The sequence below is a fragment of the Mesocricetus auratus genome, unplaced genomic scaffold, assembly GCF_017639785.1.
Source record: "Mesocricetus auratus isolate SY011 unplaced genomic scaffold, BCM_Maur_2.0 Super-Scaffold_100038, whole genome shotgun sequence".
Lineage (NCBI taxonomy): Eukaryota > Metazoa > Chordata > Mammalia > Rodentia > Cricetidae > Mesocricetus > Mesocricetus auratus.
The window spans coordinates 6,682,551-6,709,567 of NW_024429216.1; the positions used below are offsets into that span (position 1 = coordinate 6,682,551).

Sequence of the window (27,017 nt, forward strand, 5' to 3'; positions counted from 1 at the left end):
GGACTACATAGTGGGACCCTGGCTCACACAAAATGGAAAGTAGAACACCCTTTTGTCCCCCTATTTATTTATTTTTTGAGGCCTGGTCGATGGCTTTGGAAAGAATCTCAGGTGGCCTTGGCCTCACATTCTGGCACTGAAGCCCGGGTCAGTGTCCTGTCCATCCCCCTAGCAGCCCCCCCACCTCCCAGATGCCCCCATGCTCCGCCACACTTAACTATCCTCGTCTTTCCTGTGACCCCAGCACTCATGAGGCAGAGGCAGATAGATCGTGAGTTTGAGGCCAGCCTGGGATTAAAGGCCTGTGCCACTGATGGGAGATGCCATTCTGTAAATCTGTCTCTCTTATTGGTTGTTGAATAAAGCACTGTTGACCAGTAGGGAAGCAAGGTAGGTGGGACTAGGAGTCAAGGAGGATTCTGGGAAAGAAAGGCAGAGTCAGACACCATGTAGGCCGCCAGAGGAATAAGAGGTCCAGACCCTTTTCTCTGGTAAGAGAAATACTTAGATTAACAATTATGGGTTAAATCCTTAAGTCAGAGCTAGTCAGAAACCAAGCAAGGGCTGGAGAGAAGGCTCAGAGGTTAAGAGCACTGACTGTTCTTCCAGAGGTCCTGAGTTCGATTCCCAGCAACCTCATGGTGGCTCACAACCATCTGTAATGAGATCTGATGTCCTCTTCTGGCCAAAAGGCATATGTGCAGGCAGAACACTGAATACAAAATAAATAAATACATCTTTAAATTAAAAAAAAAAGAAACCAAGCAAACGGCCAACAGCTTTATAATTAATATAGTGTCCTGTGTGTTATTTGGGGGTTCAGACAGTGCGGCAGGACCCAGGCGACTGGCGGGGAAATTCACTCTATACACGGCTACCACTACCAGCCTCCTCTAAGTTTTGATCTGGGTGGTGATTGGGAACTGGAACACCCCAACCCATGTCCTATCTCACCTATCTGCAAATTAGGTGGGAAGATGGGCATTCAGGGAGTAGCTAAAGATTTAAAGGACAAACGCAAGACACACGTGCCTGAAGTCTAAGCTAGAGAAGCAGAGGGTCAGAAAGGAGCCCTCGGGAGAGAGTACTTGGAGACCCTGGCCCACTGGCTAGTTAATGGCTGTGTAGTTTGACCTTTGGGCAAGTTGCTCCCACAGGCTCATTCCCGCTGTGTGTTAGTGCTTCGGGGAGGCTGCTGTCTCTGTGTGTCCTGGTGGCTTCAGGGATGCTGACACATCTGGTCACCCAGAGGCCTCAGCCTGGCCATTGTTAATGTGTCTTCTTCATTGTGCCCTCTGTCACTGGGCATGTCAAATGTGCCAGACCCCCAGGTCCCAGTCCTGGACAAGCAGGCACAATGCAGCCCCCCCTCCCGTGTTGTGCCCAAGTTGCGAAGTCCCCAGAGGCCACCAGGAAGACAGACCCACCAAAACGCAAAAGCAAGGTTTAATGACTGTTCATCCACCCACAACAGGGACCCCATCTGGCTACCTGTGGCAATAGCCTCCAGAGGGAGTGAAGGTCCCTGTCTACTGCTAGGTTTTAAAGACAAAAGTTGCAGGATTAGATCAGTAGGTACTGGTTGGTTTCTGTTTGGTTGACATTTGGAAACAATCAGGAACATTTCTCAAAGTTGTATTTTGGCATGAAATACCTGTGTACTAATTATTTTCATTGGTCAGTGCTGAGAGGGAACATTCTGTGGTTTCTATGGCATTGTCTTGTTACTTGCAGGTGGCCTGTTGTACATAGATACCAATAGTTTTCAGAACTATATCCTGGAGACTACAGGGGAAGTTTTGGTTCCCCCTGGAGTTTTTTTTGTGGCTACACAGTTCCCAGAAACCAAGTATCTAGGAGGTGGTGTGTGTGTGTGTATGTATCTGGAGTTTCTTTGTGTTCAGTTTTGGCCCTAGGCTCTGGGAGGCCAGAGAATCTGGAGTTTCTTTGTGTCAGAGACCTATGTGTCTTTTCTGTAGCCTGTCATGGCTGCTAAAGCAGGGGGCTGAGTGAGGGTCTGGTCCCTTTATTTCTTTTTTTTCTTTTTTTCTTTTTTTTTTTTTTTCTTTTTTTTGGTTTTTTACGAGACAGGGTTTCTCTGTATTGTTTCGGAGGCTATCAGTCCAGCCCGGCCTCGAACTCACAGAGATCCGCCAGCCTCTGCCTCCCGAGTGCTGGGATTAAAGGCGTGCATCACCACCGCCCGGCTGGTCCCTTTATTTCTAAATTACTAGAAGTGAAGCCCTTGAGTTTAGTTTACCCTTTCACCTCGGAGCCCCAGTTTTAGCACTGAGCTCTGGATGCCTGGGACCAACACCAGAAAGTGGGTCAGCTTCAGCTTCACTGAGGAAAGCAGCCTGGGCTCCTGGACTGAGGCCTGGGATGAGAAGTTGGAGCCTGCGATTGCTGAGCTGGTCTCTAGGAAACCCAGCAGAGTCCTGTGCAAGGCGGGAGTCAGAGCGTCCTGGAGGGGAGGGCAGGGCAAGCCTCCACAGTCTTGGTATTAAAGACTGTCCCTGTTCTCCAAGCCTGAGAGAGGGGAGAGCCACACCCCAGTGAGTGCGGGGGTGGGGGCAGGGCAGGAGGAGACTCGCCCAGCCGGCCAGACAGCTTGGCCTCACGGTCGGGGTCTGTGCCAGGTGTGGGGGGTGGTTGGAAGGTGTGAGTGAGTCACCAAACTCAGCCACACCTGCCTTCACTTAAGGTTCCTCACCAGCTCCCTGTCCCTGTCTGTCTGTCTGTCTGTGCTCTGGGTGGTCTGGATCAGGGTAGGGCCAGATGAGGAGGCGGGGCTTGGAGGTCACCCACCAAAATAGAAAGTGGGCATTGGAAGAGCTGGGCATTTGCCTTTCTCTGTAGTTTAACTGGCAGGTCCCAGTGGCAGCTCCCTGCCGGCTTCTCTGTCATGGGACTTGTCTCTGTCCCACGTGTCTTTTCTTTCTTCCAGAGTCTCTCTTCCCTTTTTTACACTGTCCTGTCCCTGCAGCTCCTAGTTGGGGCTGACTCACCCCTCTCTTTGTCTCCCTGCTTCTCATGCCCTGCTCCACCCAAACCTTACAGAGCATCCCCGATAAGACCTCTGTTCAAAGCTATCTGTATGATCAACGGGATGAGAATTAAGATACATCCATAACCAGCCCTGGCAGGTAACGTTCAGATCCCAGGGGAAAGGGTGCAGTGTCTCTGAGATCATCAGATCCCTATTTTTGTAATCAGACATGGTATCCCTGGGGTCATCTCTGATCATTGGTGTCTCGGGTTACGTGTTTCTAACTGAACTTCGATGTACTCATTGATGGGAATCTGGGGTCCCAAGGCAATCTTAGACTCTCTAGTCCATCCTCAGAACTCCATGTCCAAGCTCCAGGAGTCTAGAATCTGCCCCAGATCTTGTCACCTAGGGTCTCCTGATACTGAAACTTCAAGCTGTGTGGGAGTGTGGGTACCCTGGAAAGAGTGAGTTTCCTGGTATTGTCCAAGGATCCCCCAGAACAACAGGGCCATCACCCCAGGACAGCTGGGTCACACCAATGTCTGGAAAAGAAGGGACCCCTGTATTATATAACTTTTCCTGAGGAATAATGGGTAAATTTCTATTCATTCCAGAAAGTACACTGACAACAGGCCAAAGAAACAATTGCACAAAAGTCCAACTTAGTAAATGGATGGGTTTTACAGGAGGAACATGGGTGAGGGGTTGCTTATTGTACCACAGATTACTCAAAGGCAACCCTGTCAACCAAAAAGTGTACCTCATGAGAAAGGAAATATTCAGCGTCTACTCTGCCCAGCAATTGTTAAGGCTTACATTATTTTTGGAGGTGGGGGGACCTTGTGAATCCTGTAAGTTTGAGGAACTCCCTAAGACTTGGAAGTTGTTGACGGCTGAACCTTGTCAGTTTTGAAGTTTCTGAATCTTAAGGAGCCTCCCTCCAATGGAATGTTTCAATTCTGAGAAAATGGCTCCATAACATCCCACCTCTTCCTCTGGCTGGCATGTTCTTTCTGCCACCTCTTCCACAGTGTTCACTGGGCCTTGGGTGGATGGGGTCGTGTGGCCTTTTCTTTCCTTTATGGCTAAGTCTTGGGCTATTGTTCCATAGCCACAGTCGGTGTCAGGATACACACCAGCTATGAATCTCTGCAGTGCATCTCCCAATGCAAAAATGAAGTTCTCTTCCATGGCAAATCAAGGCTGACTGAGATGAAGACATAGGAATAAAGGTTCTGCACAGTGAGGTGTTGAGCAGGAGAACCAGGATGAAAAATGAAGAAAATAAGGAGACAAAAGCAATAGCTGGGAGCCAGGAGGTCTTGGGTAAGCTGATGACTTATGCCAAGCAAGTTTACTAAGAGTAGAGCAGCCTGTGTACTTTTTGCAAGGGGAGAATGGCCAAGGTCAGCGGGGGGGAGCTAAATCAGCTGATGCTGGTAAATCGAGCATGGGATATCACAAACACAACTGCCTTAGGGCTGATAACCACGGCCCAGGGGCAAGCAAGAGTTCGGTCCCTAGAAGCCACATCTTTGTCTCCTTCAAGGCCCAGGCCCCCAGCCCTAGACTGGCCTTGCCAAGTCCACTCCTAGACAAGGATTCAGAACTTATGTCTCCTTTGCCTTTCGTCAAAGCCTCTGAGAAAGGTTTGGGTTGGTTCAATTTCCCAGAGCCGACAGCTACAGTGGTCTGTGAATACAAGCAGAAATGTTTAGAGGTAATGTGACAGACTTATCACACGTATTTAAACAAAACAATAGTGGTGGATTGCACACTGGAGCCTAGGACCTCCTCAGTCACAGGCTTTTGCTGTAGCTTACAGCAGCGGATGGGACTTCCTTCCCCTGGAGTGATCCTTAAATACGACTGGAAAGCAGGCGGTTGCCTACGTAACACTTGTGCCATTTTTATACTTTGGGGGTAGCTAGCCATGCATGTCGGTACTGTGGCACAGGCAGAGCAGGGTTGCTGGTGAAAATTCTCTCCCAGAAGCCCGAGCAATGTGTTATAACCCTATGAAAACCAACTAGCAGTCAGGTGTGGTAGGTAGTGCACACCTTTAAATCCCAGTACTTGAGAGGCAGAGTCCGGGCAGACCTCTGTGAGCAAGGCCGCTGGGTCTACAAAGTGAGTCCCATGACAGCCAAGGCTGTCACAAAGAACCCTGTCTCGAAACAACAAAAACAAAGGAAGAAAGAAAGCCAGCTAGCAAGGAGCTCCCAGTTCAGTCCCAGCCTGATTTCTCAAGATCCTTCAGCCCCGATGTGTGGTGTCTTCAGAACAGGAATTTACCGTCTAGTCCTGGCTTGTGAGTGACACCAGTGTCAATGGGCTTAATGGTTTGTGGGACTTCTGGGGCCTCTCTGGTGGTTTGAAAAAAAAATGATCCATGTAGAACACTCCTCCATTGCTGGCAGGAGTGCAAACTTGTACAGCTGCTGTGGAAATCAGTGTGGTGTCTTCTCAGAAAATTAGAAATCAACCTACCTCAAGACCCTGCAATACCACTTTTATGCATATACCCAAAGGAGGCACACTCACACCACAAGGACATTTGCTCAACCATGTTCATAGCAACATTATTTGTAATAGTCAAAACTTGGAAACAACCTAGATGCCCCTCAACCAAAGAATAGATAAAGAAAATGTGGTACATTTACACATGGAGTACTACTCAGCGGTAAGAAACAGTGACATCCTAAAATTTGCAGGCAAATGTATAGAACCAGATAAAAGCGTCCTGAGTGAGGTAACCCAGACCCAGAAAGACTATACTATGTGCTACCTCATAAGTGGATACCAGACATAAAGCAAAAGATAACCAGCTACTACAACCCCAGAGAAGCTAGAACCCTCTTCCAGAAACAGATGCAGATGGAAGCAGATGCAGAGATCCACAACTAACCACTGGGCCAAGCTCCAATCGAAGTGAGGGAGGAGCAGTAATAAGAACAAAGGAGTCGAGACCATGATGGGGAGACCCCCAGAATCAGCTGACTCAAGCTTGTGAGAGATCACTCACTACAGACTGACCACTGGGAAACCTACATAAGACCAAACTAGGCTCCTGAATACAGGTGACAATTGTGTGGCTTGGGGCACAAGGACCAAGAAGTAACTCTGATGCCTCAACTGACTTTGTGGAGTGATGGGGGAAGTCCTGTGTATATGTCAATAAAGCACTGTTGGCCAATATGGCGCACGCCTTTAATCCCAGCACTTGGGAGGCAGAGACAGGCGGATCTCTGTGAGTTCGAGACCAGCCTGGTCTACAAGAGCTAGTTCCAGGACAGCCTCCAAAACAATACAGAGAAACCCTGTCTCGAAAAACCAAAAAAAAACAAGCAAGGCCAACAGCTTCATAATTAATATAGCCTCCTGTTTGTATTTGGGGACTACAATGTGGCAGAGCCCAGGCGACTGGCTGGGGGAGAAACCAAGCCGCTGCCAAGGAAAAAGCCTCTCTTTACAATGGAGTCCATTCTCTCTGGAGACACATTGCTCAGCTTAGACACAGAGCAGCAGGAGGGCTTTGATCCTGCCCCAATGACGTGATGGGACAGACTTAGTTGACTTCCTAGGGGAGGCCTTACCCTCTGAGGAGTAGATGGGAGGTGGGGTGGGGAGAAGGTGGTGGAGTGGGAGGAGAAGAGGGGGAACTGGAATTAGAATGTAAAAAATATAGAAATAAAAAATGACTCATATATTTGAATGCTTAGTTACCAAGGCATGGCACTATTTGAAAGGATTAGGATTAAGAGAGTATGGCCTTAGCCAGGCGTTGGTGGCGCACGCCTTTAATCCCAGCACTCGGGAGGCAGAGGCAGGCGGATCTCTGTGAGTTCGAGGTCAGCCTGGTCTACAAAGTGAGTTCCAGGACAGCCTCCAAAGCCACAGAGAAACCCTGTCTCGAAAAACCAAAAAAAAAAAAAAAAAAAGAGAGAGAGAGAGAGAGAGTATGGCCTTGTTGGAGAAAGTGTGTCGCTTGTTACCTCCTTGTTTCTGTGACTTGCTTCCTCGACAGCTGACTGGCATCTCCCTGACTCCACCCTTCTTCTCCTGTATCTCTGCTTGTATTTCCGGCCTGGCGCTATCCTACCTCGCCATAGACCAAAGCAGCTTTATTTATCAACCGATGAGAGCAACACACATTCACAGCGGCAGGAAGACATCCCACGGCAGGGCTATTCTTATGAATGCCCAGCCTTAGACCATCCCACGGCAGGGCTATTCTTATGAATGCCCAGCCTTAGATTAGCTTGTTTCTAGCCAGCCTCTCTTAAATTATTCCTCTGGGCTTTTACCTGTCTCTATTTCTATCTATCTTTTCTTTCCTTCTTCCTCCGTGGCTTGCTGTGTAGTTGGGTGGCTGGTCCTGAAGTCCTCCTCCTTCACTTGTTCCTAGATCTCCTCCCATACACACGCATACTCACATACACACATACACACATGCACACTCATATGCACATACACAATGCAGACTCATACACACATGCACACTCATACACACACATGCACACTCATACACACATGCACACTCATGCATACACACTCATATGCATACACACATGCACACTCATACACACACATGCACACTCATACACACATGCACACTCATACACACTCATACATACATACTCATATACATACACACATGCACACTCAACACACATACACACATGCACACATGCACACTCATACACACTCATATACATACACACATGCACACTCATACCCACATACACACTTATATGCACATACACACATGCACACTCAACACACACACACACCCATATGCATACACACATGCACACTCATACCCACATACACACTCATATGCATACACACAGGCACACGCATATGCATACACACATGCACACTCACACACATATACACTCATATGCATGCACACTCACACACATATACACTCATATGCATACACACATGCACACTCATACACGCTCATATGCATACACACATGCACACTCATACACGTTCATATGCATACACACATGCACACTCATACACACTCATATGCATACACACATGTGATGGGGGAAGTCCTGTACATTTGTTAATAAAGCACTGTTGAGCCAATAGAAATCTAGATAGGTGGGACTAGGGGTCCAGGAGGATTCTGGGAAGGAGAAACACAAGAGAGTTCAACATGTAACCGCCATGGGGTAGGAAGCCCGGAACGTCTCCGGTAAGAGAAATACTTAGATTAACAATTATGGGGTAATTACTTAAGTCAGAGCTAGCCAGTAAGAAACAAGCAAGGCCAACAGCTTCATAATTATTATAGCCTCCTGTGTGTTTACTTAGGGACTACAAAGCGGCAGAGCCCAGGCGACTGGCGGGGGATAAACCAAAGCGGCTAGCAAGGAAAGGTTTCCTTTTACACACATACACACTCATGCATACACACTCATATGCATACACACATGCACACTCATACACACTCATATGCATACACACAGGCACACTCATATGCATACACATGCACACTCATGCATACACACTCATATGCATACACACATGCACACTCATACACACTCATATGCATACACATGCACACTCATACACACATGCACACTCATATGCATACACACAGGCACACTCATATGCATACACATGCACACTCATGCATACACACTCATATGCATACACACATGCACACTCATACACACTCATATGCATACACATGCACACTCATACACACATACACACTCATATGCATACACACATGCACACTCATGCATACACACTCATATGCATACACACATGCACACTCATACACACATACATACTCATATGCATACACACATGCACATTCACACACACATACATAAGTACACACAAAAATGCTAAGCGCGTGTGCCTGTAATCCCAGCGTTTGAGAGTCAGGATGACTGTTGAATCTCTAAGGATGTCTTGGCCTCTTAAGTTCCAGGCCTGGGCTGCATAGAAGCCCCTGTCTCAAATGAGGAGAGGGAGGCAGGAAGGGAAGAAGGAGAAGGGTGGGTGAAAGCCGGGTATAAGGAGGGTTAGGTGGGTAGACGCTAGGGGCGTGTGTGTGTTTGTGTGTGTGTGTGTGTGGTTCATTTATGATGTTAGGTGTTTGGGCATGGAAAGGTGACAGCTGGGAGGGGAATGCGGGGTTGGATGAGCGAGAAGATGGATAAGCTAGGAGGGCGGACCGGCAATGAATGCTTGGACGTTCAGAAAGTCAGAGAGATGAGAGGTCTGTGTCTGGGTGGGTGGATTTACAGTTGGCCCGTGAGTGGAGAGAATGATGGAAAGTTCAGGTGGTGGCCTACTCTTATCTCTGCCGCTGTGGTAACACACCCTGACAAAAGCAATTCAAGGGGAAAGGGCTTTTCAGCTCGCAGCTCAAGGTTGTTGGAAAGTGGAGACGGGAATTTCACCTTGAGCTGGTCAGGTCCATAGTTAAGAGAGAAAATGAAATCTTACTTGTGCTCACCCCCTCTCCACACATAGGCAGTCCAGGATCCCCGCCTAAGCCTAAGGGATGGTGCCACCTGCAGTGGGCTCTCTTCCTACCACAATTAGCATATTCAAATGAGTCCCCACAGCCGCTTCCACAGGCCAACCTGACTGAGAGGAACCCTTGCTGAGACTCTCTCTGCAGGTGACTGTAGATGTGTCAGGTTGGCAAGGAAAACAATGGCACGCCAGGTGGGGTGGCGCAAGCCTTTAATCGCAGCACGCAGGAGACAGGTGGATTTTTTTTTTTTTTTTTGGTTTTTCAAGACAGGGTTTCTCTGTGGCTTTGGAGGCTGTCCTGGAACTCGCTTGGTAGTCCAGGCTGGTCTCGAACTTACAGAGATCCCCCTGCCTCTGCCTCCCGAGTGCTGGGATTAAAGGTGTGCGCCACCAATGCCCGGCCTCAGGTGGATGTTTTTGAGTTTGATCTAAGGAGTGAGTTCCGTGTTGGAGCTGGAAACAATGCTGTAAAAACTAAACATCACATGCCAGGCGTTGGTGGCGCACGCCTTTAATCCCAGCACTCGGGAGGCAGAGGCAGGCGGATCTCTGTGAGTTCAAGGCCAGCCTGGTCTACAGAGCGAGTTCCAGGACAGCCTCCAAAGCCACAGAGAAACCCTGTCTCAAAAAAAAACCAAAAAAAAAGAAAACTAAACATCACAGATGGAAAGCCGGTGGACGGATGGGATGATGGGAAGGATGGGATGTTGGGAAGGCAGACCACATTCCTGGTTCTAAGTTTGTAGGCTATGTAACCGGTCTTTTCCCCCTTTCCCCTCCCCTCTTCCCTTTCTCTCTCCCACCCTCCCTTTCTCTTCCTCTCTCTTTTCTGAGATATGCTTTTACTCTTAGCTAAGGCTAGCCTCCATGCGACTGGAATCCCACTGCCTCAGCCTCCTAAGTGCTGGGATTGTAGGACATTCTACTCGGCAAAAAAATTTTCAGAGACAGGGTATAGTCCCACACTATGTAGCACAGGCTAGCCTTGAACCCCACTCCTGCTTCAGTCTTCCGAGTGATGGGACTAAAGGCATGTGTTAGTACACCTAACCTGGCCATTGTCCTTCTCTCCCTCCCTCCCTCCCTCCCTCCCTCCCTTCCTTTCCCCTCCCCTCCCCTCATTTCTGTGACGGGGTCTCATAGCACAGGCTAGCCCGTAACATAGTATATAACTAAGGGTGATCATGAACTTCCCAAGTGGGGATTAGACACATGTACCACCACGCTCAGCTTCGGCCCCCCCCCGCCTGTTCCTTCATCTGTTATGCATGAATTACAGCCGCAGTTCCTAATCTTGGAGTTTGGTGTGAGGAGTGAATGGATTGACACAAATAAAGCCAGAGCTTGGAGCATACCCGTCCGTTGTAGGGGAGGGCGGATGGGTAGGTGTGTGGAAAACGGGGCAGGATGGGAGCCACGGGGGAGTGAATGAATCACACACACTCACACAGAGATCCCTTGGACGGTTTATTAGGGCCGTGGGTGGAACTAGGGGGTCTTTCCTCTTCCCCAGGGGGCGCTCAGATCTGAACATAGGACAAGGTGACGTCACCTTTGATCTCCAGCATGTCTATCCTTTGGAACGCTTGGAACCGATGCGAGAAGTCGAATAGGTGCTGGCCATTGGCAAACACCTTGAACCGATCCGTGCCGCAGCGGATTGACAGCTGTGGGAGAGGGGAGGGAGGGGTAAGGCCCAGCAGGACCCGGGTCTGGGGGGGGAAGGGGGAGGGGACTCCCAGACTCACATCGAAGAACTGCCCAGGCCCGAACGGGTTGTGGGTAGTCTTCCTCTCCTCGGAGCCCCAGGAGCCATTCACAAAGCTGTTGCGAACCACACCCTCACCAATTCGGGGGTTGATGTGGAGCGCTATGTCACCCGATGACCCCACCTTGAAGTTGATGATAAAGCTAAGAACAGATAAGGTGTCAAATGGGGTCTAGCGTCTGAGTCTTGAGGAGGGCTGGGGTCTTGATCTCTGGGTCTGAGGGAGGAGGCTGGGGTCTTGATCTCTGGGTCTGAGGGAGGAGGCTGGGGTCTTGATCTCTGGGTCTGAGGGAGGAGGCTGGGGTCTTGATCTCTGGGTCTGAAGGAGGAGGCTGGGGTCTTGATCTCTGGGTCTGAGGGAGGAGGCTGGGGTCTTGATCTCTGGGTCTGAGGGAGGAGGCTGGGGTCTTGATCTCTGGGTCTGAGGGAGGAGGCTGGGGTCTTGATCTCTGGGTCTGAAGGAGGAGGCTGGGGTCTTGATCTCTGGGTCTGAAGGAGGAGGCTGGGGTCTTGATCTCTGGGTCTGAGGGAGGAGGCTGGGGTCTTGATCTCTGGGTCTGAGGGAGGAGGCTGGGGTCTTGATCTCTGGGTCTGAAGGAGGAGGCTGGGGTCTTGATCTCTGTGTCTGAGGGAGGAGGCTGGGGTCTTGATCTCTGGGTCTGAGGGAGGAGGGCTGGGGGTCTTGATCTCTGGGTCTGAGGGAGGAGGGCTGGGGATCTTGATCTGGGCCTGAGGGAGGAGGGAGAAGCCTGGGCTCTTACTTCTTGCCTGTGGGAAGTATATATCCCTTGACTATGATGGTTCTCCGGGCTATAAGCCCCCCTTGTAGGATCCCCACATATGGCACAGGCTGTAGAAAGAGAACATGGGGCCCCACCCAGTCTCTGGTTAGAGAACTGAGGTACAAGGTCACATTTTCACAGACAGGCAGAATTGGCCCCAACCACGTTTCTTCCTGAACAATTTACTCCTCACCTCTCACCCCAAAACCCCCAGCCCTCATGTAGTTCACCCTTTCTGGGCTCCCCATACTCCCCACATCTCTGTAACCTGCTCCCCAAAGAGCAGCCAGCCCCTGGAACACCATACCGGATTGAAGGTCGGGGGTCCCGTCATGACCTACAAAAGAAGAAAGGGGTTTCACTATACAATATTTGACAGATACCTCATCCAACACGTCTCCATCCCTCTCCCCACACCAGATTCTCCACACCCTTCCACACGCCCACCATGCCCCTCCCACTTACAGGCAGGCTGTTCATCTGGGGAGGGGGGTATCCAGGACCCTACAGGATGGACAGACGGGAGCAAAGAGTGGTGAGATCTTTGGCTGGCCCTAAATCTCTGCTATGAATCCTCCACCTCTGGGGGAGACTGTCCACCCTTCAGCAGGTACTTACAGGGTAAGTCTGAAATCCCATAGATCCCTGTGGGCACAGAGAAGGAAGGAGGTCATGGTTAGCACCCCTAATTCTAGACTGGAAAACGTCAAAGAGTACACCTTGGGGCGACCCCTCGGGTACAGGAACAGACCTTGCTGTATTTATGGACCACCAGAGCACCAGTGGCTTTAGGATGATACCTGGTCAGTTCTATTCTTGTATTAGTCCCCTCTGTCCCAGGCCCCTTGCAGCCCCCTAGTCGAGGATCAATCTAGAAGGTGGAATTCTGAAGGCAAATGGGGCCCTTGGTACTTCTTTCCAGGCCTGTGACGACCAACATTTCCAGTCATCATTGGAGTCTGCTTCACACACCCAACCCTAGAGCAAGCTGGAATCCTGGGCGTCAGCCCAGGTTCCTGTCTCTACCAGGCTCTCTGTTTGCTCACTCGCACATCTTCCGGTCTCGGCCGCTCTGTCTCTCGCAGTGACACAATGCTCTACAGGTGACTTATTCTGTCCAGAGTGCCTTCCCACAAAGATCGTCATCCTCTTTTTTGTTTTGTTTTTCAAGACAGGGTTTCTCTGTGTAGCCCTGGCTGTCCTGGAACTAGGTATGTAGACCAGGCTGGCCTTGAACTCAAAAATCCACCTGCCTCTGCTTCCCGAGTGCTGGGATTAAAGGTGTGCACCACCACCGCTTAACTTTTTTTTCTTAAAGACAGTCTCACTATATAGACTAGGCTGGCCTTGAACTCACAGAGATCAACCAGCCTCTGGCTCTCAAGCGCTGGGATTAAAGGTGAGCGCCACCTGAGGTGCTGTAAGTGCTCTTCACTGCTGTCTCTCCAGCCCCCAGGTTGACAGTTACTTTCAGGCTTTTGTTAGCTAATTGGTTGATATTGAGAAAGGAACTCAGGAACTCATCCCACACCCTAAACTAGCTCATTCTAGCTGAGCCACGCCCCCAGCCCCTCACTGGGGAATTCTAGGCAGGGGCTCTACCTCTGAGCCACACCCCCAGCTCCTCACTAGGGGATTCTAGGCAAGGGCTCTATCACTGAACCACACCCCCAGTGCCTCACTGGGAGATCCTGGGCAGATGCTCTACCATAAAGCAAGCTTCAACCTGAGACTTTTGGCAGTGGTGTGCTGCTTTATTGCAGTGGGTGTGTGTTGGAGACTCCTTATAGACTGTGAACTTGGGTGTGGAGCTCCTAGGACACTAGGACCCATGTTTGTTTGGCATTCAGATCTAGCTCTGTTGGCCAATTTCCAAGGTTATTGCACCAAGTTACACTCTGAACAGCCATACGGTGGCCGTGCTAGCTGGTCCACACGCCTGCAAACAGGACACAGGGTTTGTCCCATTGCAACCCTGATGGCTGTGCAGTGAGTGGCAGCTCACTGTGGCTTTGTGTTTACCGGGTGACTAACGTGTTAAGCAGCCTGTCCTGAATTTGTACGCTGCTCTTTCCTTGTCTCATTTTCTGACGTATCCACCTCTTCCTCCTCCTGGAAGCCCTTCTTGTTTAAGTCAGACTCTCCCTCGTTATAACCCCCTGCCCCCAAGACCGACCCCCTGCCCTAGCCTCCTTCGCTGGATCCTGACCCTCTCTCTACCTGCATCCCCTCAAGGTCTTGACCATGGGAGCCATGCTTGTCTGGTTATCTGTCTATCTTCCTGACGGACAGTCTTGGTCACCACAGGGTCCCCAGGGCCCACTCATCAAAGGAACTAGAGATGGGAACGCCCGAGAGTAACAGGTCCAGGAGGCAAATGAAGAGACCGGATTCCTTACCGGATACGGGGCTGGGGCAGACTGGCCTCCAAGGAAATTGATTGACTGAAGTTCCAAGTCTCCATCCACGTGCAGGTGGTTGACCATCTGTATCGGCAGCCGGTGCCCGTATTCATAGAAGGGCTCTCCGTTTACCATGACCTGGACGCCACAAGGCACGTGTCAGGCATCGGCACCATGACACGCCGGGATTGTGTTTATTTGCTTAGTGTGTGTGCGTGTGTGCTCGCTCACGTATGTGCAGGTGCACGTGAGTGCACGTTTTCATGGAGGCCAGAGGTCAGCTGTGAGTGCGGTACCTCAGAACCCTCCATCCGTCTGCCTTGTTGTTTTGAAGCAGGGTGTCTCACCACACCTGGCAGGTGTCAAGTAGGCTAGGCTGGCTAGACAGCCAGCTCCAAGGATCCTCCTCTGCCTCCCAGGCGCTGGGATTATAAACACGGCCCACCACTCCCTGCTCCTTATGTGGCTGGTAGGGATAGAACTCAGGAACTCGGACTTGCACAGGCAGCATTTCAGTGACTGATCCATTTCCTCAGTGCCAAGGGATCCTCTCCCCCCAAACCCCACCAAGAGACAGGGTTTTTCTGTGTAGCCCTGGCTGTCCTGAATCTCACTATGTAGACCAGGCTGACCTTGAACTCACAGAGATCCTCCTACCTCTGCTTCCCGCATGAGTGCTGGGATTAAAGGTGTGCAATCTTAAATTAGAACTAGCTGTGGTGGCCCATGCCTTTAATCCCAATACTCATGGGACAGAGGCAGGTGGATCTCTGTGTGATCAAGGCTGGCCTATGCTATAGCTAGTTCTAGAAAAGCTGGGCCTGTGTAGAGAACCTGTCTCAAAAATAACAAACAAATGAAACAAAACCAAAAACATGGGAAAAATAAAAAGAAGGCTGGGAGCGTGGCTCAGTCACAAAGAATGCACTTTGTACTTGCACAGCAGGCACAGGGCCTTAATGTCCTCAGCAGGGGAGATGGCAGGGAGGGCAAGAGTAAATGAGGATTGCAGGGAGTGGGGGGGCTGCAGGGAGTGGGGGGCTGCAGGGAGGGAGGGGGCCACAGGGAGAGAGGGTTACAGGAAGGGAGGGGGCTGCAGGGAGGGGGCTGCAGGGAGGGAGGGGCTGCAGGGAGGGGGAGCTGCAGGGAGGGAAGGGCTGCAGGGAGGGAGGGGGCTGAAAGGGAGGGGGCTGCAGGGAGGGGGAGCTGCAGGAGGAGGGGCTGCAGGGAGGGGGCTGCAGGGGGAGGGGGCTGCAGGGAGGGGAGCTGCAGGGGGAGGGCTGCAGGGAGGGAGGGGGCTGCAGGGAGGGGAGCTGCAGGGGAAGGGCTGCAGGGAGGGGAGCTGCAGGGGGAGGGCTGCAGGGAGGGTCCAGACCTTGTAGTGCTCCGCCATGACCATGAACACCAGCTCGAAGTGCTTGCCCTTGTGGAAAGGCATGCTATTCTTCCGCTCCTCCTTGCCCCACTGTCCGCTCTGCTTCGTGTTGAAGACCACCTTGTCCCAGCCGTCAAAGCGGGGATTGAAGTGGAAAGCGATGTCCGTCTCCTCACCCTGCCCCACGGTGAAGTCCACACGGAACCTGGTGGCATGGAAACAGCTGGCTCGGGTCTGCCTGCCCGGGTGTGGAGCCTTCTGAAAGAAGCTCTGCTTCATGCTGTGCTGGGGTTACCCTGACTGGGCCCGGACACCATCCACCAGCCTACAGGCAGGTAGGGACCCTGAGTTCCACGTGGCAGAGTCTTGCGGCGGCCACCTCTCCTCTCCACGTCTCTTTTCATCTCCCCAGAGTCTCCTCAGTGATCATGGGAATAGAATCTGCCTTTTTGGGGGGGGTTCGAGACAGGGTTTCTCTGTGGCTTTGGAGGCTGTCCTGGAACTCGCTTTGTAGACCAGGCTGGCCTGGAACTCACAGAGATCCGCCTGCCTCTGCCTCCCGAGTGCTGGGATTAAAGGCGTGCGCCACCATCGCCTGGCTCAGAATCTGTCTTTGTTTGGTCTTTTTTTTTCCATTTTGGGGGGCTGGTGGGGGGATGATGTAGGTCAGGGCTCATGCTAACTTGTGATCCTCAGGCCTCAGCCTCCAGAATGCTGGGATCCCCACCTGAGGACAAGGATCCTTGTCCCCATCCAGACTCTGTTCCCAGTACATGTGGCTATTTTGAAGGCGGGAACACCAAATGAAGACACAAGAATTGGGGGGGGGGGGGGCTGGAGGGACATTTTAGCCGGTGTTTACAACTGTGAGGGAGCCATGGGAAAGTTGGACCTCATGCTAACTGGTCAGCCAGCCTACCCAACATGCTCTGGGGCCCAGTGAGAGAGTCCGTCCCAAAAGATAAGGTGGGTAAACCTCTAATCCCAGGGAGGCTGAGGGAGGCAAATCTCAGTGAGTTTGGGGCCAGCCTGATCTACATAGTGAGTTCCAGGCTAGCCAGGGCTACATGGTGAGACCACTGTCTCAGAAACAAAACAACAACAACAAAAACTGTCACTGAAGTTGACATGTAACCTCCCCATGTGTATGCACAAACCTGCACACGCTATGTGCACACATGGGCTCACACACACAGGTGGATGGAGCCTGAGAAAGACTCCTCAGGTTAACCTCTAGCCAACACACACACACATGTATGCATGGGTGCACACACACACACACACACGTGTATATATGCTCTACATACACGTGCACACTAAAAATGATAAGGAAACAACACGGGGGACTTTGTTTAATCGTTACCGTGCTTAAAGCATGAAAAAAGCCAAGCCCTAGTGGAATTGCTCTCTTTTGCACATTGAAAGGGGATGGGGGGGGGCTCACCGTCTCATGTTCTCTTTGGCTACTCCTTGGATGTAAATGGACATTCCGACACTGAGGCCACCTGGGATGGGCCTCTTGTAGGGCAGAGTCTGTGGAAGGGGCCAGTTGAAGGGACTCAGAGGCTGCCTGCCTCTCACAGCCCTGCCCCCACACCCCAAAGACCCCCCAACCCCTTAAGCAGGGGAGATGGAACTGAGAGGCTGGAGTTATGGTTCAGAAGAATGCTTGCCCAGCATAACTAAAGGGGCGAAAAGGAAAACGGGGTTTGGGGGTGTGGGCTCAGGTGGGCATCTCACCGGGTTGTAGGTGGGCTGGTAGCCCGGCGCTGGGACAAAGGCCATCTTGAGGGTCTGAGCTGACAGCTTGTGCTTGGAGAAGTGAGGGAGTGTGGAACGGTGGCGGGTTGTAGGTGGCCTTATACTAGAGGGAGTGGCTGTCAGGGGAGAGTTCAGGAAGTTGCTCTGGTGGGGAATCTCTAGGGCACACCCTAGTCTCCCGTTCTGGCAGGGATGCTGACCCTCCAACGTCCCCCACAAAGAGGAAGTATGCCTGGACTTGGACCTTGCCTGACTTTATCAGGACCATAAAGCCCTGCCTTGAGGAGTGTTAGCGGAGGGAGGGTGAGGTCAGGTGGGCAGGGCCTGGGCCACAGGAATATCTGAACAGGTGGCCAGCAGAAGCACGCCAGAGCGAGAGGGGGTGCTATGTGCCTCCTGACCCTGCACGCTATAAGAGAGGCTTAGCACACACCCCGCTGGGGCCCCAGACTCTGGGCTCCTGCCCTTGTCCCTTCCCGGCTATCCAGAGCCCGTTCGTCACTCTGTCTGCCCATCATAAAGAGGGAAAATGACAGTGTCCTCCTAGAGTCCTTGGAATGAGTAGCCGTGACTGTACTGGGGGCCCCAGCAGGTAGAAGGTGGAGGCAGGAGAATGGCCGCAAGTTTGAGGTTGGCTTAGTTGGTAGAATGCTTGCCTGGCCTGCAGGAAACCAGCTGTCACTTCAGTCCCAGGAATCGCATGCCCTCTTCTGACCTCAGATGGCACCAGTGATCTTCATATGGTGTCCTGGCTGATTTTATGTCAGCTTGACACAAACCAGTGTCATCTGAGAGGAGCTCAGTCGGGAAGACGCCTTGGTTACAAGCATGTAGGGCATTTTCTTAACTAGTGATTGTGGGCAGTGCCATCCCTGGGCTGGTGGTCCTGGTTCTGTAAGAAATCAGGCTAAGCAAGCCATGGGGAGCAAGCCAGTCAGCAGCGCCCTCCATGGCCTCTGCATCAGCTCCTGCCTCCAGGTTCCTGCCCTGCTTGAGTTCCTGTCCTGACTTCCTTTGATGATGAATAGTGACTTGGAAGTTTAAGGGAGATAAACCCTTTCCTCCCTGATTTACTTTGGGCATAGTGTTTCGTTACAGCAGTAAAAACCCTAAGACAGACAGACATGCAGACAAAATGCTCACACACAAATAAATGCATTAAAAAGAATTTTCAAAAGGGCTGGAGAGGTGGCTCAGCAGTGAAGATCACATGACCTGGGTTAGGTTCCCAGCACCCACATGATGGCTTACAACCACCTGTAACTTCAAAAGACCCAACACCCTTTCATCCTTCTCAGGGACCCATGGGTGATACGTGCATGTGCTACACATACATGCAGGCAGAAACCCACACAGGAAATAAAAAGGCAAAAATCAAGGTGGTAGTGGTGCACGCCTTTAATTCCAGTGCTCATGAGGCAGAGGCAGGTGGATCTCTGTGAGTTTTGAGGCCAGCCTGGTCTACAGAGTGAGTTCCAGGACAGCCAGGGCTACACAGAGAAACCCTGTCTCAAGAAAACACAATAGAAAGCAAAAACAGGGTCTAGAGAGACGGCTCAGTGGTTAAGAGCACTGGCTGCTCTTCCAGAGGACTCAGGTTCAATTCCCAGTACCTACATGTCAGCTCACAACTGCCTATAACACCAGTTCCAAGGAACCTGGCACCCTCACACAGACATACATGCAGGCAAAACACCAATGTACACGAAATAAATAAATCTTTTTTTTTCTTTTGGTTTTTCAATGGCTTTGGAGGCTGTCCTGGAACTAGCTCTTGTAGACCAGGCCGGTCTCAAACTCACAGAGATCCGCCTGCCTGTGCCTCCCGAGTGCTGGGATTAAAGGCGTGCACCACCACTGCCTGACTCAAATCAGCATTTTCTTAAAGGGACTGGACAGATGGCTCAGGGGTTTAGCAGAAACACATGAGGCTCAGGGTTGGTAGCAATGACCTCAACCCAGTGCCAGGCACCCAGGCCTACGGTGCTGTGCCACACCTTGAGGGGACAGGCACTGGGAACAGGTGTGGCCCTTCAGCCTTCTGTGGCCTCAGGGCCTGGCACACTTCCTCTTGGCCCAGTCAGCTTTGCCTCCCAGCCTTCCCAATTGCCCTCCTTGGAGCCAGGCATCTGAGCTCCCACCCACTGCAGTAAAGACACCAGGCTGTGTTCCAACTTTATTGTTCGCAGTGAAGATAAGGTCCCTGCAGAACTAAGTCGTAAGGTTATACACTGGGCGACCACATGGAAGAAGGCAATGGCCCTCCACGGAGCCTTCCTCTCTCAGGGTCAGGAAGGCACTCAGAGCTTGGAGAAGGTGACACTTTTTGGGTCCCTCTTCTCCATGGCTGCCTGGACGGACTTGATTATGTCCTGAGTCTGCAGCATGCTCATGTTCCAGGTGGCCTGGGGCAAGGGCGTGGGAAAGACAGGCAGGGCACCAATCAGAGGAGGCCGTGTGCACGTGCACACCCCCGGCCCTCGATGGTCTCTCTGGATGGGGGTGGGGGGGGAAGGGGGTGGGGAGGTGGGGGGGGGCATGACTGGTGTAGGTGGGCCTTACCATGTAGTCAAGGCTCTCGTCCACGGAATGGTCTCGGGAGTAGACTAGGTTGATTTTTGACCCCTGCACTGCCACAGGGCTCTTGCTGGAAATCTCAGCCGCCAGGGCAAAGGCTGCATTCAACAAGTGTTCCTTATCTGGGAACACTCGGCTGCCGGGGAAGGAAGAGGTGAGGGGACACTTCCCCTCTCCCCTGTTGATGGCCTCAGAGAGACAGCAGAAACCCCAACCAAAGGGCTCAGCCACACGGTCACGCTCAGAGAAAGAAGTAGCTACCCCAAGAAGGGCCATTTGGACTCAGGAGTGAGGACACAGGAGACCATGGAACCCCACCCTGGCCTGGATGGCCCTGGGCCCCTCCCGGCCATCAGCCACTCAGGGTCCTACCTGACCAGCCCACTGTCCAGGGCCTCGTCAGCCATCATCTTCCGGGCGGTGAAGGTCAGCTCATTGACTAGGCTGCATAAGGGGAGAGAGATCAGGAGCCCTCGTCTGGGTCTGACCCCTCCTCTCCGAGTCATTATGACCCCTCACCTCCGGTTCCCGATGACCTTGGGCAGTCGCTGCAGTGTCCCCACATCGGCAGCCAGGCCCAAATCCACCTCCTAGAGGGGGACACGTGTTAGCGTCCCCTGTGTGTCTGCCACTGTTCCCCGCACAAGCTCGGTGCACCATCCATCGCCTGCAGAGGCTCCACCACCCTCCAGCTCGGACACCCTCAAAGGGCGCTGCTGCCTGGCCTCCCCCCCCCCTCCCCCCCGCTTTCTCACAAGGCCCTTTCCAGAACCCTTTCCAGAACCCTGGGCTTCACTCCCCTTGCCCCGTCCCAGCTGTCCCTATGCATAAACCACTAACTCCTGATGGGAGTGCCCACGATGACATCCTCCACAGCTGAGCCTGCACCCCTTTCAGTGCTGGGCAGTGCTAACAGAGCCTTTTTTTTCCACTCATGCCCTCTTCCATGAGCTACAAACACCCACAGCACCCGCCCACTTTCTGACAGGGTCCTACTATGTGGCGGCAAGTGTCTCCTGTCAACCTGACAGAGTCTAGACATCAGTGTATGAGGTACTACCGTTTATGTTGTTTTGTCTTGTTTTCGTTTCTCTGTGTAGCCCTGGCTGTCCTGGAACAGGCTCTATAAACCAGGTTGGCCTCGAACTCCTGCCTCTGCCTCCAGGTGCCGGGATTAAAGGCTTGCACCACCATGCTCGGCATGAGGTACTATCCTGACTGCATTAACTGATGCAGTTACTTGTGGGTGGGAGCCTGGCATGTGGGGGACTGGACACCAGGCCACACTGCTCTCTTCTGACTGCACTGATGAGGCGACAGCCCCTTCAAGCTTTCGCTGTCTTCACTTCCCCGACACAATTGACCGGACCTTGAACTGCGGGCTAAAACAAACCCCTTCTCTGTTACCTTGCTTTTCCAAGGGTTTTATCGAAGCAAGAGAAAAGGAAACCATGACGGTCTATAGGCCAGGCTGCAGAAGTCTGTGGCTGAGACTACAGGTGTGTATCTCCCCTTTTCTGGAACCTTACACCTTCTTCCAGGAAACCCTGAGGACCAGCTGCAAGGGCCTGCACTGTCCCTGTCCTGTCCCCCTCCCCGTTCTGCGGCTGCCTAGCACTGCAAGGGTCCCAGAAGGCAGGAGCTCAGGAAGTGGCTCACCTTGACCTGGAAGAAAGCATCCTGGGCACAGTAGCGAATGTCACAGGCAGTGATGAGGTCCACAGCTGGAAGGAAAAAACCAGGGACAATGGATAATGACAGGAACTAATACTTCTTCCCAAAACATGGAGTCATAGCTGGGGACCAACGGTAATTAGCAACAGCTGGGCTGAGGCCGCTGCGGGGTGGGGGGGCACCCTATGGTAGCCAGTGGCTACAGACTCACCTCCGCCAATGCACCCTCCGTGAATGGCAGCAATCACTGGCTTGGGGCACTGAAATGGAAAAGGAGGGCTGGAGTCAAGGCTGGCGGAGGAAGGCCAGGCAGAAGGGATGCCACCCAGCACTAAGTCACCTTCTCAATGACAGTGAAGGTCTTCTGGAATTTGCCGATGAGGTCACGGAGGTGCCAGGCCATGCGGGCTGCATCGTCTCCTGGGGTCTGCAGGAGGTGTGCCATGTCCACGACGTCAATACCTGATGAGAAGGCATGAGGGGGTTACTTAGCTTTCGCGGCCCCCCTTACTACCCCAGTCAGGGTTCAAAACCCAGACGCTTCGGGCCCAAACACAAAAGTCACCACAGCAAAGATAAAAGCTCACGGAGGTCTGGGGGTAGCTGGGATTTCCTGTGGGTACCAAATAACCACTTGCTGGGTTTTATTGTTTGTTTTTACTCAAGACAAAGTTTATCTATGTAGCTCAGGCTGACTTCAATCTAGTATCTCCAGCCTCAGTTTCGTCTTGTGTTGGCAATATTGGCATTCCCAAGACTTTCTCCATGAATGGTAATCTATTCCCACACATCACTAGGGGGAGCCCAAGAGCCTGTCTCCCAACCCATGCAGAATAAATATGAAGTCACAGCTGCTTTGCAGCAGTGGGGGGAGCACTTGCCTAGCATTCATCAGTGAGCTGGGGGACATGAATCTGTGCTAAAGCATTTGCTTAGAATTCACAAGTGAAGACCTGGGGGAGTGGACCAGTGGTAGAGCCCCTGCTTAGAATCCCCCAGTGAGGTGCTGGGGTGTGACTCAGTGGTAGAGCCCCTGCCTAGAATCCCCCAGTGAGGGGCTGGGGCATGACTCAGTGGTGGAGCCCCTGCCTAGAATACGGAAGACTCGTGTTGGTCCTCAATGTGTTAAAAACCAATCCAAATAAAGATAGACACAAAGCCCTTAAATCTCACGCCTGTAGCCCAGCACTTGGGAAACAAAGGTAGAAGGATAGCTTTAAGTTTGAGGCCTGCCTGGTCTACATACTAAGTTCCAGGACAGCCAGAGCTATAGAAACAGTCTCAAAATCACTAAATAAACAACTGCCAAGCAAAACTGGGCAAACATCCCCAGCTGGAAGACCCTGTCCTGCCAGAGCGGAGCCGATACACTGGGGAAGCCTTTCCCTGAGGCTGGGCTGTAAGCAGCTACGCTTACTGCAGCCTGTGGTGGTCCTTGGCTCCCGAGCTCCAGGATACCTGTCCCACCCGATCTGCCAGAAATGCTAACACCTAATCTTGTTGACATAGCTCCATATGGCAAACTCTGTAAGGAAGTTCCCAACTGTCAGCTGTGGCCTCCGAGAGACTGAAGATTCCTGCTCCTTCACCAGGGCAGCCCTCCAGGAGCTACTTAGTAAAAGATTTATCAAGCCGGTTTCAAATCACAGAGTCCAAGTAATTTCCACCAGAGACGCAGAGGGTGGAGGTGCCTTAGCTGCTGGTGAAGATGCAGGGACAGGTTCCATCAGATAAACATTTTGAAAAATAAAACTTTATTAAATTAAAAAAAAAGTGCTGGGTGGTGGTGGTGGTGCACGCTTTTAATCCCAGCACTTGGGAGGCAGAGGCAGGAGGATCTCTGTGAGTTCAAGGTCAGCCTGGTCTACAAAGCTACAAAGAGAAACCCTGTCTGGTGGGGGGGGGGGGAACACTCTTTTGTGGGTGGACAATGGGGAGGGAAGGGGGTATCTAGTTCCCAGTATCAATGTAGTAACTCACAACCAACTGTAATTTCTTTGGGGGGGGGGGTATTTGAGACAGGGTTTCTCTGTGTAACAGCTCTGGCTGTCCTAGAACTCGCTCTGTAGACCAGGCTGGCCTTGAACTCACAGAGATCTGTGTGCCTCTGTCTCCTGAATGCTGGAATTAAAGGTGTGTTAGGCATATATGTAGTGCACTTACATACGTGCAGGTAAAACACACGCAAAACAGAAATTAATCTTTAAAGAATACAATAAAATGCACAATCCTTTCTGTGACCTCCCCAGGCCTGGACAAACCTCACTTCTATCTGCTGCTTAGGACACGGTGGCCGCAATAGTTCCATCCAGTGCCTCTACAGTTCCTGCTCCCTCTGCCAACAACTGTCCCTCTGCCAACTACTGTGCCTTTAGTGATCACAAGACGGGTTTCGGGTCTCTTTACGTCCACCCAGCTCAAAGACCACCTTCTGAGAGGCCTTCACTATCGTGCCTCCATCTCTGCCCATCTGTCTGATCCAGTATACCCAGTCATCTTTCTAGAATGTCAGATCTATGAACTGCAGTTTTGTTGTTGTTGTTTGTGAAACAGGTCTCACTCTGGCTGGCCTGGAACTCACCGAGATTCTCCAGCCTCTGCCTTCTAAGTGCTGGGATTAAGGGCTACAGTCCCAGTTTGGGCTCAGGAGTAAGGGAAGTCCTGGAGCAAGGTGGCTAGTCAGACTAGTTTGAGTGCCCAGCTGCAGACTCAGTAAGAGACATGTCTCAATGTATAAGGTTGAAGCAATCAAGACCTGGGACATTGGGCTAGTGCCTTCACACATGTGCACACACATGCAAAAACATAAAAACAAAACTAAAAGGAGGTGGGCTGGACAGCATGTCAAAGTAGGAGGACCAGAAATTCAAGGCCAGTCTGGCCTAGGTAGTGAGACCTCACCACAAAGAACCAACTAGAAATTTGAGGATTGAAAAAAAAAAGCTACCCGAAGTTAAAAAAAAAAATCACTGGGTGTGTTTCACAGCAGAAGAGATGCCAGGAAAAAGCCATGGTAGCGAGTGGAGAAGGATCCAAAGAGGAAAAAGGTCAGTGGAGTGATCTGAGTCTGGGGACGTAAGCAGAAGTCAACCGTGTGCTCGGCTGCTGAAAAGGCCTGTGACTACGAAAACACACTTGGTTCACACAGCTGTAGGCTCAGAGAGGTCCAGAGCCTTGTCACCGGTCACAGGTCCACTCTGGGAACCCACCTTCAGGATCGTGTCATGCTCTGTTGTACTGAGGTCTGTATTTGAATTTGTGGGCGGGGAATTCTGGGCTTTATGCCAGCCCCTGAGGACATCCACATGTGAATGTTTTAAAATAAACTAAAAAAAAAAATCACTGGTCTAGACTGGCGGTGGTGGCACGAGCCTGATGGGGGACCTCCTTCTGTGTGCTGTGGATATATGTTTCTCTTATTGGTTGATGAATAAGGCTGCTTTAGCCAATAACAGGCAGGATGTAGCTAGGCAGGAAGTATAGGCCATGCTACCAAGCAGGAGAATTCTCAGAGAGGAACATAGAGAGGGAGTTGCCAGAGAGATTCCATGTAGCTGCTGAGGAAAATGAGGTCCAGGCATTCTCCCATAAGCCAAAACCACGTGGAGCTACTTAGGTTAATAGAAATGAGTTGATAATTAAGAGAGAGCTAGCCAATAAGAAGCCTGAGCCATCCACCAAACAGTTTATAATTAATAGAAGCCTCTGTGTGTTTATTTGGGACTAAACAGCTGTGGGACAGGTGGAACAGAAACCTCCATTGTCACACGCCTTTAGTCCCAGATGGATCTCTGAGTTCTAGGCCAGCTTGGTCTTCAGGACAGCCAGGGCCACACAGAGAAACTGTGTCTTAAAAACCTCACAAAGAAACAAACAAAAACAAGAACCATGCAAGGTTATCTAGATGACTCAACAGGTAAGAGCCCACACTCGTTACTCTCGAAGCCCTGGCTGTCCTGGAACTTGCTCTGTAGACCAGGCTGGTCTTGAGCTCAGAGAGATCCACCTGCCTCTGCCTAGCGCTGGTACTAAAGGTGTGCATCACCAGATGGGCTATTTTTTTTCTTTTATTAATCATTACAGAAGAAAAGAGGCCAAAGCACTGCTCAGGCATGGGGTCATGCATGTTTATAATCCCAGCATTCAACATTTAGGAAGCTGAGGCAGGAGAATTACTTCACGTTCTAGACCAACCTAGTCTAAATAGGGAGTTCCGGGCCAGCCAGGGCTCCTTAGGGGGAGAGAAAGAAAATACAAAAAGCAAGGGTGAAGAAGGAAAATCAGCAAAGAAAGCAAAGGAAGAGGCAGCATGGCTGCTTTCCTCCCAGCAGAGAGACTACCTGAGGAGAACATCTTTCCTGCACCAGAGAGTACTACAGCCCGACAGTCAGAGTCTTCGGATATCTTCTGGAAGCATTCCACCAGCTCCCTGCGGAGGAGCAGAAGGGAAGGGTTGTAAGTGGAGTGGGGGACCCCTGCCCCTGCCCTCCCCTGCCCTCCCCTGCCCCTGCCGGCCCCTGCCTCCTCTGGCAGACCTCCAGAAGGCCTTGTTCATGGCATTCCTCTTTTCTGGCCGGTTTAGCTGTACGTGGAGAACGTGCTTCTGGGCCGACGTGACCTGGATAGACTCATAGTTGTGGACTGAGAATTCCTCGGGAGCTGTTTGGAAGGCCCCTTGTGCAGAAGAGCTCAGAGCGCGAAGGCCGACGCCGGCGTACTGCTGGCCGGAACCTCTCAGCTCTGGGGAGAGAAGACCCTTTGCGATCCCCGAGCGGGGTTGTTTTGGCAGCACACCCCCGAGTGGCTCCAACACCGGCCCCTCAGGGCCAGACGCGGCTTTTAGGATCAGGGTGTGGATCGGGGTGTGCTTATGAGACTTGTGGGGGTCACCCAAGCGAGGAGACTTCAGATCGCAGGACAGGCCCAAAGAGTTTAACTTCCGTAAACTACCCTAGAGCGGCTCCTGCCTCTATAACAAGACTACACAGCAACGGATCCCCCCGGATTCTCGGGTAACTCACGCTGCATCAGCAGGCCCTGGAGTTTGCTGGAAACCGCCCTCATCTCCGCAGCCATCCGCACTGCGGAGCTGCGCCGCGGTCCGCGGGAGAAAATAGAGGGGGCGGGGCGTAAACATCCGCCATGTTGGTCGAGGGCATCGAAGCCACCGCAGCGG

At 51.8% G+C, this 27,017-nt stretch overlaps 2 protein-coding genes across 2 annotated transcripts; both read right to left on the reverse strand.

Moving 5' to 3' along the window:
- Positions 1-10,956: 10,956 nt before the first annotated feature.
- Positions 10,957-17,730, reverse strand: Lgals4 (galectin 4). Its single transcript, XM_040734352.1, has 10 exons — positions 17,570-17,730; positions 17,274-17,362; positions 15,830-16,034; positions 14,452-14,592; positions 12,671-12,697; positions 12,518-12,556; positions 12,360-12,389; positions 12,032-12,120; positions 11,251-11,413; positions 10,957-11,169 (listed from the first exon to the last, which is right to left on the reverse strand). The coding sequence occupies exons 1-10, from the start codon at positions 17,612-17,614 to the stop codon at positions 11,023-11,025; spliced, it is 975 nt and encodes a 324-aa protein (XP_040590286.1). The 5' UTR covers positions 17,615-17,730; the 3' UTR covers positions 10,957-11,022.
- Positions 17,731-19,754: 2,024 nt separating this feature from the next.
- Ech1 (enoyl-CoA hydratase 1) lies at positions 19,755-27,017 on the reverse strand. The gene is made up of 10 exons (XM_005086202.4): positions 26,863-27,017; positions 26,377-26,581; positions 26,182-26,270; positions 22,182-22,303; positions 22,053-22,101; positions 21,827-21,891; positions 20,687-20,757; positions 20,540-20,611; positions 20,153-20,303; positions 19,755-19,995 (listed from the first exon to the last, which is right to left on the reverse strand). Exons 1-10 carry the CDS (start codon positions 26,915-26,917, stop codon positions 19,891-19,893), a joined length of 984 nt encoding a protein of 327 aa, XP_005086259.1. The 5' UTR covers positions 26,918-27,017; the 3' UTR covers positions 19,755-19,890.